Source organism: Nicotiana tomentosiformis, chromosome 8, assembly GCF_000390325.3.
Source record: "Nicotiana tomentosiformis chromosome 8, ASM39032v3, whole genome shotgun sequence".
NCBI classification, from domain to species: domain Eukaryota; kingdom Viridiplantae; phylum Streptophyta; class Magnoliopsida; order Solanales; family Solanaceae; genus Nicotiana; species Nicotiana tomentosiformis.
This window is the reverse complement of record NC_090819.1, coordinates 95,724,652-95,740,336: the sequence shown is the minus strand read 5'-3', so window position 1 is coordinate 95,740,336 and position 15,685 is coordinate 95,724,652. Positions and strand designations below refer to the sequence as shown.

Genomic DNA, 15,685 nt, shown 5'->3' with positions numbered 1-15,685 from the left:
TATACCATATTCATGATATAATGGTGACTAAATAAACATAATATATTTTTCATGAAAAAGCATGAAGTCCCACTTGATTTGCTCCATTCTTGAAGTGAATGTGGTAGCGGTGCATAATAAGTCTAAATGAAGATAAGTGATTGACCAATGAACGTGGGGGTGCCAAACAAATGAAAAAATAATAATAGTTATCATTATGGTCATTATAAAAAGGGAGAACAATAATGGTTCTCAAAATATATCCTTCAAAAGGTGAAGGCCATGTTTACCATCAAATTGGTATGAAAAATAATAAAGCACATAGCTATGACTATACTCCATTCTTTGAAGAGAATGTGACTTGTGATAAATATTGAGAATGCAGACCCATTCATGAATGTGAATATGAAAATATGTGATAAAAGTAATGAATAAAGACATACAATGCATGATTGGATGAATACCCCACAACTCTCAACTCACCTCTAAGGGAGGTTTGAGTGAAATAAAGAGAATAAATATTATTGTGTGGTTACATGAATATATCCTTGGTCACGTACATGTGATACGCCAAAAATATCTTGGCATGCGTTATAAAAGTTATTAAAGGCAAAATTAAAGCAAGAAATGATTTTGCATATGATGATTTGACCATGACAATAATTATTATATGATTTTCTCCGTAAAGGATATATTCACCATATGGATAGTGTGACAAAAGATCTTATAGTACAAAATCAATTAAGAGCTCCGGAAGAGCTAATTTGTTACTACCCGAAGGGTAAAATTATTCATGACATTAATTGTAGTAAGTCTCAAAATAAACTTTTTGAGTTTCAAATGTACAAGCCATAGTGATTGGCATATTGAGACAATAAATGAAAGAAATATTGAATATCTTCAAATTACTATAATTCATATCGGGTAAATATAAAATGTTACCCGACTTTTCTTCTATTTGTACTACACAAGTATAAGCATGATGATGGAATCACATGTCACAAGTAAACTAGAGGTTTACTGAAACAAATATTAGTAGGCATGACCGGTTGGCCATCCCGGTTCAATTATGATGCGAAATATTAATTGAGAATTACATTGGCATATATTGAAGAAATAGAAGATTCTTTAAGAATTCACTTGTGCTGCTTATTCTCATGATATATCAGTTAAGGTTGGGATTGAATCCCTTGATTTCTGGAACGAATAAAAGGTGATAAATATATGGATCCAGTCACCTGACATGTGGACCGTTTACTATTATATGATTTTAATAGATGTATCTATTCTATGGTCACATGTGCATTTGTTATCAACTTGCAGTTTGGTTTTTGCAAGGTTACTTGCTCAAATTATTAGAGTATAGTTCCAGAATATAAATTATGATGATTTATCTTGATAATGTTGGTTTAAATCCAAGTTAGTTTAGCAGAAATTGTATGCCTCCAATTACAGCTAAATCATTGGTTATGAGAACAAAATTGCCAAAATAAAATTTGGTATGCGATATATTATTTAATATACAATAATACTTGTACGCATCTAGCCAAGTTATGATACGTTCTCCCTATCATAATTGGTTCAGGGTCAAGAACCGAATAATTTTCATCTAGAAATATGAATGTGCTATAAGAATTAATTGTTCCACCACAATGCACAAAAATGGGTATCCAAAGAAGGTTGAGGATATGTGTAGGTGATCCCAATATTAGGGGAGAATATGGACAGCTTAAAAAAATAATACATGGAATGAATTATTATGAGTACACCTAGATCCTCGTATAAGAAAATGTGCACTTGAAGTTCAAGTGATAATTCATTTATATTGCTAGTTGTATTTGCTGACCCAAAGCTAAATGTTATATTTCAATTGTTAATGCTTCAAATAAAATAAAGTCCATAAGGGACAGAGTCTATAGCACGCAGGAAGCTTAATAGACCAATCGGTTCCAAAGATAAAACTCCTTGAAGAAGGAGAGCAGAAAATGTTCAAGATGGTCATAATAAGGAGGCAAGTGCTCTAGAAGAGCACCATGACATAACACTTCATAAGACCTCACGGGAGAGACTCAGGTACCTGTAAATAATGAGATCTCGATAAGTTTTGTCTTTATTGAGTGATGATAGAACCGATGCAAAATGATCATCGATGATGTTGTTAATATAATGTAGCGCTCGATATTATTAATATTGACGAGGATCTTGAGCTCAAATCTGTCATGAAATTTAGACGGATAAATGATTGACCATATAAAAAATACGCAATGAAAATTGACTTCACCTGAAAAATGTGAAGTTCGACGGATAGTCCCAACACCTGAAAGTATAAAGCCATTGGGGGTATAAATGTGTTCTTGTGCGAAAAAAGTCAAGTTGATAGACATAAAGACGACTTGTGTCACAAGAAGATTTGTAAAGATCCTGCATTGATTATATAGAGACATGTTCTCCTATGGTGGATGTAGTCATTTCAAATTTTAATCTGGCAACACATGAAAAACTTGATATGCGTATAATGGAAATCATTGAAGGATTTAAATTGTTCTGAAGCATATTAAGGTTTTCAAGAAATTTATTAAATAAAGCTTCAACAAATTCTTATGTGGATTAGAGCAGTCGTGACGTACATAATTTGTTTTTGTATCTATTGTAATTGGTATACTAATGTATCTTGCTAGGACCATGAGTATACAATATGCTAGTGAGATACAATTTTATTCATATATGAAGATATTGGAATATTAGGAATCATTGATATAGATTTGTTTATTCTAAAAAATATTGTCAAGGTTTTGTTGGTTATGCAAATGCAGGTATTTTCTGAAGTTCATTCTTCAAACAATCTATTTATATATGAGGGCACTGCCATATTATACTTTCACAAGACTGTCAATTATTGGTTCAAGTCATGCCAAGATATTAACAATTGATAAAACAAGTACCTCAATACACAATAGATGTGTGGCAATTGGCCTACAAATTGAACATGTAACAAATGGATTTTTTCCCCCATCAATCAACATACACTGAAAAGGTTTTAAAGTGATTTTATATGGATAATGCACATCTATTTAGTACCCCCAATGGTTGTGAGATCGCTTGACATAAATAAAGATCCATTTCGGCCTCAAGAAAATGATCAAGAGCTCGTTGGTGATGAAACTCTATATCTTAGTGCAATTGGGGCATTGATGTATCTTGCCAATAATACCCGACCAGATATTGCTTTTGCAGTAAGCTTATTAGCAAGATTCAGCTCCTCCCCAACAAGAAGACATTGGAATGGTGTTAAGCATACATTTAGATATCTTCGGGGAACTCTAGATATAGGATTGTTTTATTCTAATGAGTTCAAGTTAGAAATGATTGGCTATGCCGATGCGGATTTCGTCTGATCCAGATAAAGCCCTATATCAAACAGGTTATTTGTTTACATATGGAGGTACAACTATATCATGGCGTTCAATGAAACAAACAATAGTTGTCACAGCTTTAAATCATGCTGAGATAATAGCTATTCATGAAGCTAGTATGGAATATGTTTGGTTGCGATCAATGACTCAGCATATTCAGGAAATATGTGGTTTTCTTATGAAAAAAGATAATCCAACTACACTATATGAAGACAAATGTTGCTTGCATTGCTCAACTAAAATGAGGATACATCAAAGGAGACAGAACAAAACACATTTCACCAAAGTTCTTTTTCACGCATGATCTTCAACAAAATAGTGAAATTAATGTTCAACAGATTCGTTCATGGGAAAATTTGGTTGATCTGTTCACTAAGGCATTATCAACTTGAACATTTGAGAAGTTGAGACAGAAGATTAGAATGCGTCGTCTTCGAGATATTAAGTGATGTTTTCATGAGGGGGAGTAATATACGCGTTGTACTCTTTTCCCCTTAGCCTAGGTTTTGTCCCACTAGGTTTTTCTGGTAAGGTTTTTAACGAGACAACAAATAAAACGTATTACAGATATGTGTACTCTTTTTCCTTCACTAAATTTTTTTTCTACGGGGTTTTTTCTTAGTAAGGTTTTAACGAGGCATATTATCTATGGACATCCAAGGGGGAGTGTTATAAAATCTTGAATTATGGTGGATGTCCATAACCACCAAAGGAGTAATGCTCACTACTCTTCTCCATTATCTCAATAACTTTTACTACTATAATATTTATAGAGTTATGATTGTAACTCCATAATCTCCACATGATCTCAAATGTTTAATGACATATTTTTTACTTTTCATGCCTATATTAAAGCCTTATAATAGATGGAAAAAACACACAATTGAAGAAAAAATAAAATTTCTTCCTTCTCTCTATCTCCATTTCTTGTTCATGTTTTACTAAATTGCTTTTATTTCATAACAATATACTTATTATTTGTGAGATTGAGATTAATTAAATAATTAGTGAGCCTAATATTACACATTTAGTTGGGTAATAAAAATAATTAGAATAATAAATAATGATAAAAAGAATGTGCTAGGCCCACATTATTTCCGTGCTGGCCCACGTACAAAGACTTAAGTTAGAGGGTAAGGTGATTAACTAATGCATATACATAAGGGATTAGTCGGCGGTAGGGGTGTCGATGGTTTGGTTCGGCCGGTTATTTTATAAATTTTATACCATATCAATTTTTTTGGTTATTTTATTATGTATAACCAAAATTAGACTTTTCGAAACTGTCCCAATCATATCGGTTTCTCTTTGGTATCGTTACGGTTCGGTTAATTTTCGGTATTTTTCTTAAATATCATGTAAAAGGCACTAGTAGAAGTAGAATGGAGTAACATACGTACTTTTATAGGACTTAGCAAAACTCTCTAGACATTTTGTATATTTTAAAGGATGATGAACTAAGAAAGCATGAAAGATGGTTAGAGTATAGATCCATCAATATTATACAACAACGTAAAAGAAACTAAAGCAAATTAATACAAAGTAAATTTAAATCACACGAGTGGAAAGATATTAACCAAGTTGGGACTAGGACTCAAGAATAAAGTCTATAGAAAATTAAATATTCAAAAAGATAAATTTAAATCATACGAAAAGAAACATATTACATTGTAGTTTGCTACTCATAATCGCTAATATGCTGAAAATAATTAGTTTCAATAGGAGTAGCATAATAGGTTTGAGAATTAGTATTTTGAGTTTAATTACTTGTTAGCTTGTAACTGTTTTCATAATTCCAAGACCCAAGGAATATTTAATGCTTTATTATTTTTAAACTCAATATATAAATATATTTTTCACATGTAAATTTATTCGGTACAGTTCGATATTTTTTTCGGTTTATTTTCATAAAATAAAAAATCTATTCTAATTATCGGTACGATTATAAATATATATAAAAATCTACGATTTTATTAAAAGAAACATATAGATCGATTCAATTAATTTAGTCAGTTTTTAAATATCTATAGATACACTAATCGGCCGCACACATAATTTGGAAGAAAAGGTTACAATTTGTCTCTTGGTGCAGTAGCATTGTCGAAACCGAGAACTAGGAGAGTCGACTGCTTTTGCAACTCAAATTGCTATCCAGGTATAACATTAACTTCATATTCCTAGAATTAAACTAAGGGTAGTTAAAGTTATTTGTAATGATGACAAGAATTATTTTGAATACATAGTGGCCATGGCAGATACGTACCTAGAAAACTTTGGGAAAATACATAGAATCTTATAATGGAACCTTACTATTTAATAAGAACAAAGCTCTTTAGGATTGGTATTATGGAATCGGAATACTTGGCATAGGAATCTGTTCCAGAAAATTTCATCCAACGTTGGATTAATTGTATTTATATATTCATGAAATATAGACTTACACTTCATTCTTCATGGACAGATTCACATGTGTTTATGAAACCGATACTATCATATTCTACTTAGGAATAAAAGTCCGAATGAGCTTTAATGTGTTTTTGAATATCTGTGTAACTAAAAGATTAGTCGACTAGTTAATAGGTCACATGCCGAGTAACAAATTGTACTCTAATATAAGAAATTGGTCCGTCTAGTATAATTGATATTGTTAATTAATATTTTGGATAGATTGAGGCCATTGAAAGTTGTTTGGTTGGTGTTCTAGAAGTCGCAAGGTTGGGAAACTTGTCGTTGACGAGGTAAGTGAGACTTTAAGCTTTGATACTTGCTTTTCCAAAATTCATTTTGAAAGTATATTTTGTCTGTCTGATCCATGTGTTGGGACGAGCATGCGCTTGGCAGAATCGGTGGTCTTTGACCAGCCGCAAATATATATTATTTTGTAAAAAGCTGAAATTATTTAATAAGTACTTTGTGGTATGGTGTGATGTGGCGTAGCCTCGCGCTATGGCGTTGGGCGTTAGAAATTATTTCTTCATCGCCGTGATATTTTTGGGGCATTGTGTATGCCACCGTAATATGTCTGGGGCACTGTGTATGCCGCCGTGGTAGATTTGGGGCATTGTGTATTCTGTCGTGGACTCGTTAGGGTGTTTGGTTAATTTCCTGCACTGCCGTTAATGACAAGTCCTTAGTGTAGATTGTGTTGAGATATATATAGTATTGTTGTTGAATAATTGTTTGGACCTTATAGAGTAATTATATGGTGAAGGATTTCTGTGCATATTATTTCTGTGCTCGTTGTGTGTTTGTATTTTCTAACACTTGTTCCAGAGGTATTCAGAGTGGAGGGTCGAGGATCTTACTCGGTTATATTTATGTATAACTCACTCATTACCTACATGTCCATACAGATATTGTTGCTGAGGACGAGGCTAGTGAGTAAGGCGTTCGTTGAGTGGATTCTATTGGTGAGGTGAGCCGCCGCATTATTCGTGGAGGCTGTTGTTTCAGCTCTACCTATCTTATATCTATTATTTCTTTCGAGTTTGCATGCCTGTCACTTAAACTTCTATCACTCTATTAGATGCTCAACGGTCTTAGTATGGAATTTGAGTTAGAGATTTATTATTTGAGTGTTCACTAGATTTTATAAATAGATTAGGCCAAATACGTAGACGGACCCTTAAACTTGACTTCAATTTCCATTTAGGCATTTTAACTAGGCCAGTAAACACTTTAATTTCATCCCATATGTGCATATTAAACACATATTTGACAACTCTAAACATACATAAGTGCGTGGATGCTACTTGCTATTGACCATGCTAATAAGACCAATAAGAAAATGACATGTCAGCAAAAGAAAACACTAAAAACTAAAAACAGACAAAGATTATTTTTCCTCCCAAGCAACATCCCCTCACCCCGTCTACTTTCCTTATCTCTCTCCACCTTTCATCACCCAATAAAAGTACCATATGTTAAGATTCTACTTTACTTATTATTCCCCCAATTTCTAAAGTCCTCCATTTCTTCTGCATTCCATCTTAAATGTCTACCCAATTTTATGGCCAACAAAAATAACAAGAAAATCCACAACCTGCTATATCCATCGTTGTGAGACTACCGCAAGTCGATAACATTTGATTGTTTTTTCTTTAAGGAGAAAACGAGAAAATATTGGAAGATAAATCTATTTTTTTTTTTTCAATTCCAGTTGATCGATCTTATTGGAGGAATAATGATTGGCTTGACTTCGCCGGCCAGTATTATTTTCGAGCTTCCAAGTTTTTTTTTTCAATTTCGTGGGGTATGTTGTGATTCACGAAATTATGTCTCTTCACTTTTGAAATTGCTTGATTTTGATATAAAGAATCCATTTTGATTTCTGAGTAGGTGAAATTGTGGGTTTTTGTTGCTGGGTTTCTCTCTATTTTCTTTAATATTGTGGTGGTTTTGCCTCTGATTTCTGGTATAAAGCAGGTTAATTTTGAAGAGTCTCAGATTCTCAAATTCTAGCATTCGAACTTTAAAATCTTTTATCTTTGAACAATGGTGAGTGGTGGTAGAATGTGGTGAGGAAGAAGATGGTGTATTTTTTTTAATAGGATGTCACATATTTGCGACTGATCGATCTTTGGGGAATGATGGTGAATGGTGGCGGTAATGGATGAAGAGTGGTGGTAGTCTGGTGGTTACACGGTGAATGTTGGTGGTTGTTGTATATGTGGAGAAAAAGAAATATTTTAAAACAAATAAAAAAAGAAAAAGAAGATATACTTTTGCTTGTGTTGGAGTGTTTAATAGGTACTGCTCTTAGTTAAAGTGTCTAAATAGAAATTGAGACCAAGTTTAAGGGACCGTGTAGGTATTTAGCTTATAGATTATGGTTTTAGTTGGATAATAATTTCGTATTTAGTAATTTTAAATACGTTTGAACTTGTTCGTATTTCTCTCAATGATTATATAAAAGGTCAAGAGTAAAGGCGGGCGGTGTTCGTTGAGTGCCAGTCACGTCTAGGGGTAGTTTGGGACGTGACAGACCCCTTATAAAACAAGAAACCTCCAAAATGATAAGTTAATATTCTGGATAATTGTTTTCCTTTCTTATCGAATTACCCTTAATACTGAGCTTTTACCAGTGCCTTTCATGAACTTCATCATGCTCCACATTTTGTAGCCTTCCATTGCCTAAAGGCCACCATATTGAAATCTATCTGTTGACATCACAAGGTTTGAACCCTGCTGTCTAAAATCTTTTAAAAAAAGACAAGACACATAATATTAGTGCCATAACCATCCATTTATATGAACCATAGAATATTCTTGTGAATAACACTATATTCAAGCAACACTTTAGTCTAGCAGTCAATGAAGTGAGTGAAAATCATAAGAGACGACAGTACAAATTCTAGCAGAGACAAAAATATTAGGTGATTTCTTTTCATCTGCTCAAGTCTTCGTAGGTAGAGTTGTTCAATACCTATGCTCATGGGAGATAGCAGATATCTAGTAGATTAATAGAGGTGCGGTTATTGGACTTTCGCTATCTAGGGTGCAGCATTCAGACCGCTTCGCCTAGTTGCACGACGCTTGTATTGCTCTCCCACAATCCCGTTTCACGATTTAGACAACTCCCATTTTGCCCGCAACGGGAATCGCTTTTGCTTTCTTTTCCTCTGGCTATTAAGATCTTCAGTTCGTCTGGTTCTCTTTTGCCTGCCGAGGGCTTCAGCAACTGCAAGTTGGCCGGACAGCACCATTATAGAATAATACTGTTCAACAAGTTTTCAAAGGTGTTCCATGTATTTGACTAGATAGAGTAAGTACAAAGTCAATATTATCAAATGAATGACGAAAATTCCCAGAAGAATTAAACAACGGAGCTTAAGTAAGGGAGACCCCATACCTTTCTTCCTGGGAAGGCAAGGATGTGTCTCTAAATATCTATTTCTGAGCCAAAAAAACTCCAGTGAAGTCAGAATATTTTAACAACATGATTTTGTTTTTCTTTTAGCAAAAGCAAAGAGAATTTTAATAAGTGTAGCCATTAGTTGATCCATAATTAGTTCAGACACAAAAGTTGAAAACTGAAATTTCACCAATATGGGTCATGAAAGAGTTCATAACATTTTTCTCATATAATTATTTTACTATTCTCTCTTAATATTTTAATTGTTCTGAATTTTACAATTTATTTTTGTTTAAAAGTCTTTCTTACATATTAAAAATCAAGTGTACCTGTTAATTTTGTTTTATTACATTTACAGAAAACGCTTTCGGTGGCATATACTGATTGACATCTTTAACTCGATCTGAATTACAAAATCCCTTAATGCTTATTATAATATGTTGTGCTATATGTTCCCATCTTATCTTGTCTGTGAACCAGTGACTCTTTAAAAGTTTATTTACATTCATTGTACATTTAGCTAATGGCATTAAAAAAACTCAACCAAATGATCATGTCAAAGATAAATACTCTAAAAAGAATAGAACGTTCTGACTCAGACAGTCAGATTACTGTACCACACGTAGAAGCCATCTAACTGGCAATTCATGAAAAGGAAGGATTCTGAACTGTAAGCATGTGAAGACTATAAAGAAACAGCCACTTGACACTAAAGAACATACTTTCTAATTGATTGAAAAATAGCAAGATCTCCTACACAGCAGTGGTGTAGAATAAGAACAGACCAGCATTTCATAACCAAAAGAAACAATAATGGCAAAAATATATATACATGGAAATTGTTTTTTTTTTTCTTCTTTTGATGGTGGGGTGGGGTGGGGGTAAGTACACAGCATATTCTAACTAGATTGCATAGGTTTGGGGGGGAATACATTTGAAGATTCACTAATCAATACTCTTAAACACCATCATATACAAGAAATTTTACAGATTGATTGTGAAAATAAATGAGATGCCGATGGCAGCTTAGGCCATTTCACCAGAAGAAAAGCCGCTGGCTGCTGCTTTAGACTTGATGATCAGCATGTCCCCTGCTATAATGGAGGACATTTCTTGCAATGACTGAAAGTATTTACCCAGATTAAAGGAATTCCCAGCTCCAATCACATCGCAACGCTATGATCTAGTACACCACTTGTCACAACAAATGGCTTTTCTCCGAGTCCTCAACCTGTGTATGAAAAACAAAACTTGGGAATGCAGTAGTGATGTCCCTGTAAAATGAAGCACAAGAAATCAATATTTGCGAAGGTTTCCTTCTGACTGGGAAATGCAAGGGTTTTCACGAAAGCGCATTAACGTGTAGGAAGAGAACACGGAAAAATTTTTACTTCTCTGATTTATTACCAAAGAGATGAAGCAAAACAACGCCAATTTTATTTTGGCCACAAAATAAGGCCTCCTGTGAGAGGAGAGAATTTGACCGATCAGATGACCCACCAAACAGAATAGAGTTCAAAGGCAAAAGACAAAGGAAAAGGAATACAAAAGATAAAGGATGTTCATATCTTGTGTCCAGAAATTTTTGACTGCTCAGGAGATAATGAGTAGGTACCACAAGCTTCCTTCTTTTATTTGGGGATCGAAACGCCAGAATCTTTTTTCCCTATTGACCTTCAATTATTCTCTTCCGAACCAAATGAGAATGTTTTTTTTTTTCTTTTTGAGTGGTCATTGGGGGTTTAGTTTCTCCTTCATTTTATTTCCCCCCTCCCTTCCTACTTAGCACAACAAGTATGGTGAAAGAGAAACCGAAGAGAGAAGAAAGAAAGACAGCAAGACTAGTAAAGATCTCAAATTCAGACCTAATATCCGGTGGTTTGCATGGAGATTGAATCAACAATAATAAAAGCACAGACGCCACGATAGAGAAGAACAGTAAACATACTTCAAATAGGGAAGGGTCATGTTCTTCAGCAATGAGGGGTGTCTAATAGCGAAGTCTTGCCAGTCCTTCTTATCAATCTTACCATCCCCATCGGAATCAGCATCAGCAAATGTCTGTCAGAAACATGGAGACATAAATATTATGATTTTGCAGACATAGGTTCAGAGAAAAGATTCACCTTGACGAAAGCATACCTTATCAATAATTTCCTCTACCAGTTCATCAGATAGTTTCATTTCAGATTCCATCAAAATAGCAATTACCATTTGCTTAACCTAAATGAGGAAACTTTCCGATCAATTCTTTTGATAAAAGTACATAGAACTATAGAATTAAATTAGATGTGAACTTTAATATACAGAACCTGCAAGGAGATTCTGCTGAAAGTTAAAATAATTGAAAGCATACATAGGGAGTTCTCCAAACCCCACTTGTGGGATTATACTGGGTTGTTGTTGTTGTTGTTGCATACATAGGGAGTTCAACGAAAGATTGGTCACGCTTTTCTGGAAGCAGCCTCTTCTCTCTCCCCCACCCAAGGACTCACAACCTAGACTAAACATTCCCAATTTCAGTTACCGTAAACTCAAACGCTATCTATGGATTGCAACCTTTATTGCATCAACATGTGCACAAACTTTCAGTAGCTACAACAATGATTCATATATGTACTTTATATTAACTAGTACTGCATGAAACTGAGTGTCTTTATTTCAAATGCACTGACTCAACAACTGAAGAAAAAAGGATGGCATTCTTGCTTAATAGAAGGATAAATGATGACTTCTGATCAAGTCTAGGATCAGTATTTATCAGGTATGGAATTGATCACATCAGATGGTGCAGGTGTAGGAAAGCTTGCAAGTTCAACGCACTTTCTAAATATATAATGCTATCAAGAATTGGTCCTCATAGCATCTTAACTGCTGGCAAAATATTATCAACTTCGACACTTGTACTTCTCATATATCAGCTATAACAGCATTTAATAAGTTGAAGTAATTGACTTATGGTAAATATCCTATATGAACCCTTGTGTGGTCTCCCTCTTCTGTCCCACTTAAAGGGAAAAAAACCATAGTTTGATATTTTCAGATGTATAATCTATTCTGAGGTTATGAATAATCACTTGCAATCACATTCCCATCTGACTTTACAAATCAATCATTTTTCATCCAGAATAATTTTTGAGACATCATCAGATCTATATTCTAGCTTCAGTTTCAGAACCAATCAACTTTCTAGGTTCACATTGGTGGCAACTTATTTCTTCTTTTAATAAGTTAAAGGTTCACATCGGTGGCAACTAGTTGAAGTCATATATAGTTTATAGCGTGCAATTATGGAAGAAAAATCTATATTCCAAACATTCCCAGCATTTCTGAATAGAACTTAAACACTAAAGAGTGCAGGTTATCAGTTATTGCGAGACTTAATTCGAAGGTAGTTATTTTAAAAGCATCTGGTACTATCACATTTTTGGAGTAAATTAAAAAAGAATTTCAAACTTGTTTACTCACTTCTTCTCGCTCAATGAACCCAGTTTGTCGTAAATCATACAACCTAAAGGCAACTGCAAGAGAACCAAAAAAAAAGTGATTACAATGAGTTACAAGCATCAGATGACTTGAGTTACTATTAACTAAGAGAACGCCTTGCACCCCTTACAGTCTATTTTGTCTTCTATTGGAGCATAGGGATGGAAGATATTAAGTGCATGGATAAATTCCTCAAACCCAATGACTCCATTCTGCTTTTCATCAAAAAGATCAAAAACCTGCAGAAAAGGAACTGGAAAGCTCATTAACATGAAACTAGAGACCATTTCTTGATAAAGAAATAAGGTCAGCCAAAGTTGATGCAAGGCAGATTTCTTATAACCCTTTCTTCACTTTTAAGCTCTCTCCAATTTGTATGTCAACCGCTAGAAAGGAGCGGGTCCTCAATATAGTTTGAACAAGATACTACACTTAAAGAACCACAAAAATTAACACACAGTTGCTTGACTTATTTAGAGTAAAGACAAAATTCAGATGGAACAAATAAGGTTGCTAAAAGGTCGGAATGATTGTCTTATGTAGCACTAGGTTTAGGGTTTGTCTGCAGAATCATACAATGATACCTGTTCAACATAATGAGGAATGCAAATGAGTTCGACTGAAATTTACAGAGTGAATAAAATACACTACAAACATCAAGTTATCAGTTTATTTGGCATCAGCTTGTGGTCAGGAAAAGTATAATCAATCCGATGCATCCAGATTTACTGATCCATGACCGCAGATAGCCAGTTTGTAACAACAACAGTAACCTGTCTTTTTCAGCTGAAGCATCAAAGTGCACCTAAAGTGGTATTTTTAGGAAATTCAATTCTAACATTAGCCACATATAATGTGCTTGCATTATCATTATTATTATGGTAAAGGAGAGAGATTTTCCAAGAGAGAACATGAGATGAAGTAGGAACAGAAGTTTTAGAGCATTTACCCGGTCCAAAAAGAGATTCTCACCATATGGAGTTTGAAATAATGCTAGCTGAAGCTCTTCCTGAAAAGAAAGCAAAAGATTAAAACAACATAACGATATTTTCAAACTTCTGCATATACTTCAGTTAGAAAAAAAAAGTAAAAAAGGAAAGGGGAAAGGCCACTCAAAGACCTAAAAACTTAGCAGAACTGATATTTAAAGAAGGAATAAAGAACATTGTTATCCCAAACTATCAATTGAGATAAAGGAGGTCTCAAATCAAGTAATAAAGGAGTAATAACAACAAAAGCAAAGGAAAAAAGGAAACACACTCACCTTATGTATCAAACCATCATCAATGATAGAACAACTCAACTTTTTAAACAACTCGTATAGTGCTTCCACTTCATTTACATTAACTGCAAAATCAAATTTCACAATGATAACAAAAAATCAAATTTTCAGCAAAAAGAAGAAAAGAAAAAGGAAAAGGGGAATATGAAATACATCGAGATTCGGTGGCAAGACGAGCAAGGTCCGTATAATCATAACCCAACTTCTTCTTGTTGGGACGGTACAAATGCTGACATTCCAAGCAACCAGAAGCAGCGTAGATTAGAGCTTCAATGAGTGCTATTATTGGGAAAAATGCAGCACATATTTTCTCTGAGATTGTTAATGAACTCGAACTCTGAAGAAATCATAACAGATCAATAAATACCCAGAAATTTATATATAAAACAAAAAGGGAAGATTGAGTTTGTTGAATTACCAGAGAATCGCGGGTTGAATCCATTGATTTTTATCACATTTCTCCCTTAATTGCTTCCTCGTACCAGCTGGTCCAGATTACCAATGAGAGAGAGAAGACAGAGAGGAGAGAGAAAAAGGTGTGTGTTTTTATGTGGTATGCGGAAGATTGTCTTGAAAGGATTGAACACGATGTCTATTTATAATTTTGGAAAAAGGGCCAAAATGCTTCTTTTACTTTCGAATATTGTTTATATTTAACCTCTATTATACTATCCGCCTAAATTTATTTCAATCGTTATACTATTCGGCCAAATTTATTCTTATCATCAACAAACTTTTAAAAATTACCTTTTAGTCTGTTAGGTGTCCTAAAATCTCCCAAATTATTTTAATTAAGTCACTTATTCTTATTCATTTATTATTTTCGAAATAATTGACATTTACTTGCTTTCTTAATTGGAACAAAAAATAAGAGAAAGAAATATCAAAATAATATAACGGTTAGTAAATAAAGTATAGGAAATTGAAGAATCTAAATTAGATAACTTGTATAAATTTTAAAAATATTTACAACATCCCAACTTTAATGAATTCGTTGCTCCAAAGGGAGGAAGACTTTGCAAGTATGAGTGATAGAAGTTGAAATTTCTTAGAGACTTTACATTGTCGGATTTAACTTTGCTTTAATCAAATGTCTACGCATTGTGCACTCTTCTTGAGTTAGTCGATCGAACTCTATACTAACCAGACAATAACAAAATATATTCGAATATACATGTACATACATGATGATCAGCGGCATATAATACACAATTAATAGACCCATTGAATTCGACGGTGTATATGTGATTGAAAAATAAATAAAATTTTAAACCAATTCCAAACTCATTATTACAAGAATAGAAGTGGGCGCATTGGTAATTTAAAATACCCATAAATAATTTGTATAGTTCAGTACCTTTAGCATTCACATCAATAGTAATTTCTGAAAAGTGGAGCAAGAAGAACAAGACAACAAGTGATTTAAATAAAAGGAAACTGGGAGATTTTGGATTACTTAACAAATTAATGGGTAATTTTTAAAATTTTACTAATGGTAGGGGTAAATTTGGCCGGATATAACGGTAAGGATAAGTTTGGCCGAATAGTATACAAAGGTTAAATGTAGATAATATCCGAAAGTAGAGGGATATATTTGGCCCTTTTCCCTATATTTTTTCCTCCTCGTCTTATATTGTTTATTCTCATTTTCCAATTTCATAACTTTTGTAC

The 15,685-nt window shown here is 33.8% G+C and overlaps 1 protein-coding gene across 1 annotated transcript; it reads right to left on the bottom strand.

Moving 5' to 3' along the window:
• Positions 1–10,015: 10,015 nt before the first annotated feature.
• LOC104111445 (calcineurin B-like protein 10) lies at positions 10,016–14,591 on the bottom strand. Its single transcript, XM_009621148.4, has 9 exons — positions 14,433–14,591; positions 14,168–14,351; positions 13,997–14,079; positions 13,682–13,741; positions 12,863–12,971; positions 12,715–12,767; positions 11,389–11,469; positions 11,195–11,307; positions 10,016–10,520 (listed from the first exon to the last, which is right to left on the bottom strand). The coding sequence occupies exons 1-9, from the start codon at positions 14,454–14,456 to the stop codon at positions 10,445–10,447; spliced, it is 783 nt and encodes a 260-aa protein (XP_009619443.1). The 5' UTR covers positions 14,457–14,591; the 3' UTR covers positions 10,016–10,444.
• Between the last annotated feature and the right edge of the window lie 1,094 nt (positions 14,592–15,685).

Excerpts from the sequence above, each read along its gene's own strand:
- LOC104111445 (XM_009621148.4), bottom strand. The coding sequence starts at position 14,456 with ATGGATTCAACCCGCGATTCTCTG. Across the intron at positions 12,972-13,681 it reads AGAATCTCTTTTTGGACCGG|GTTTTTGATCTTTTTGATGA; the intron begins GTAAATGCTCTA and ends CCTTTTCTGCAG. Across the intron at positions 12,768-12,862 it reads AATAGAAGACAAAATAGACT|TTGCCTTTAGGTTGTATGAT; the intron begins GTAAGGGGTGCA and ends GTTCTCTTGCAG.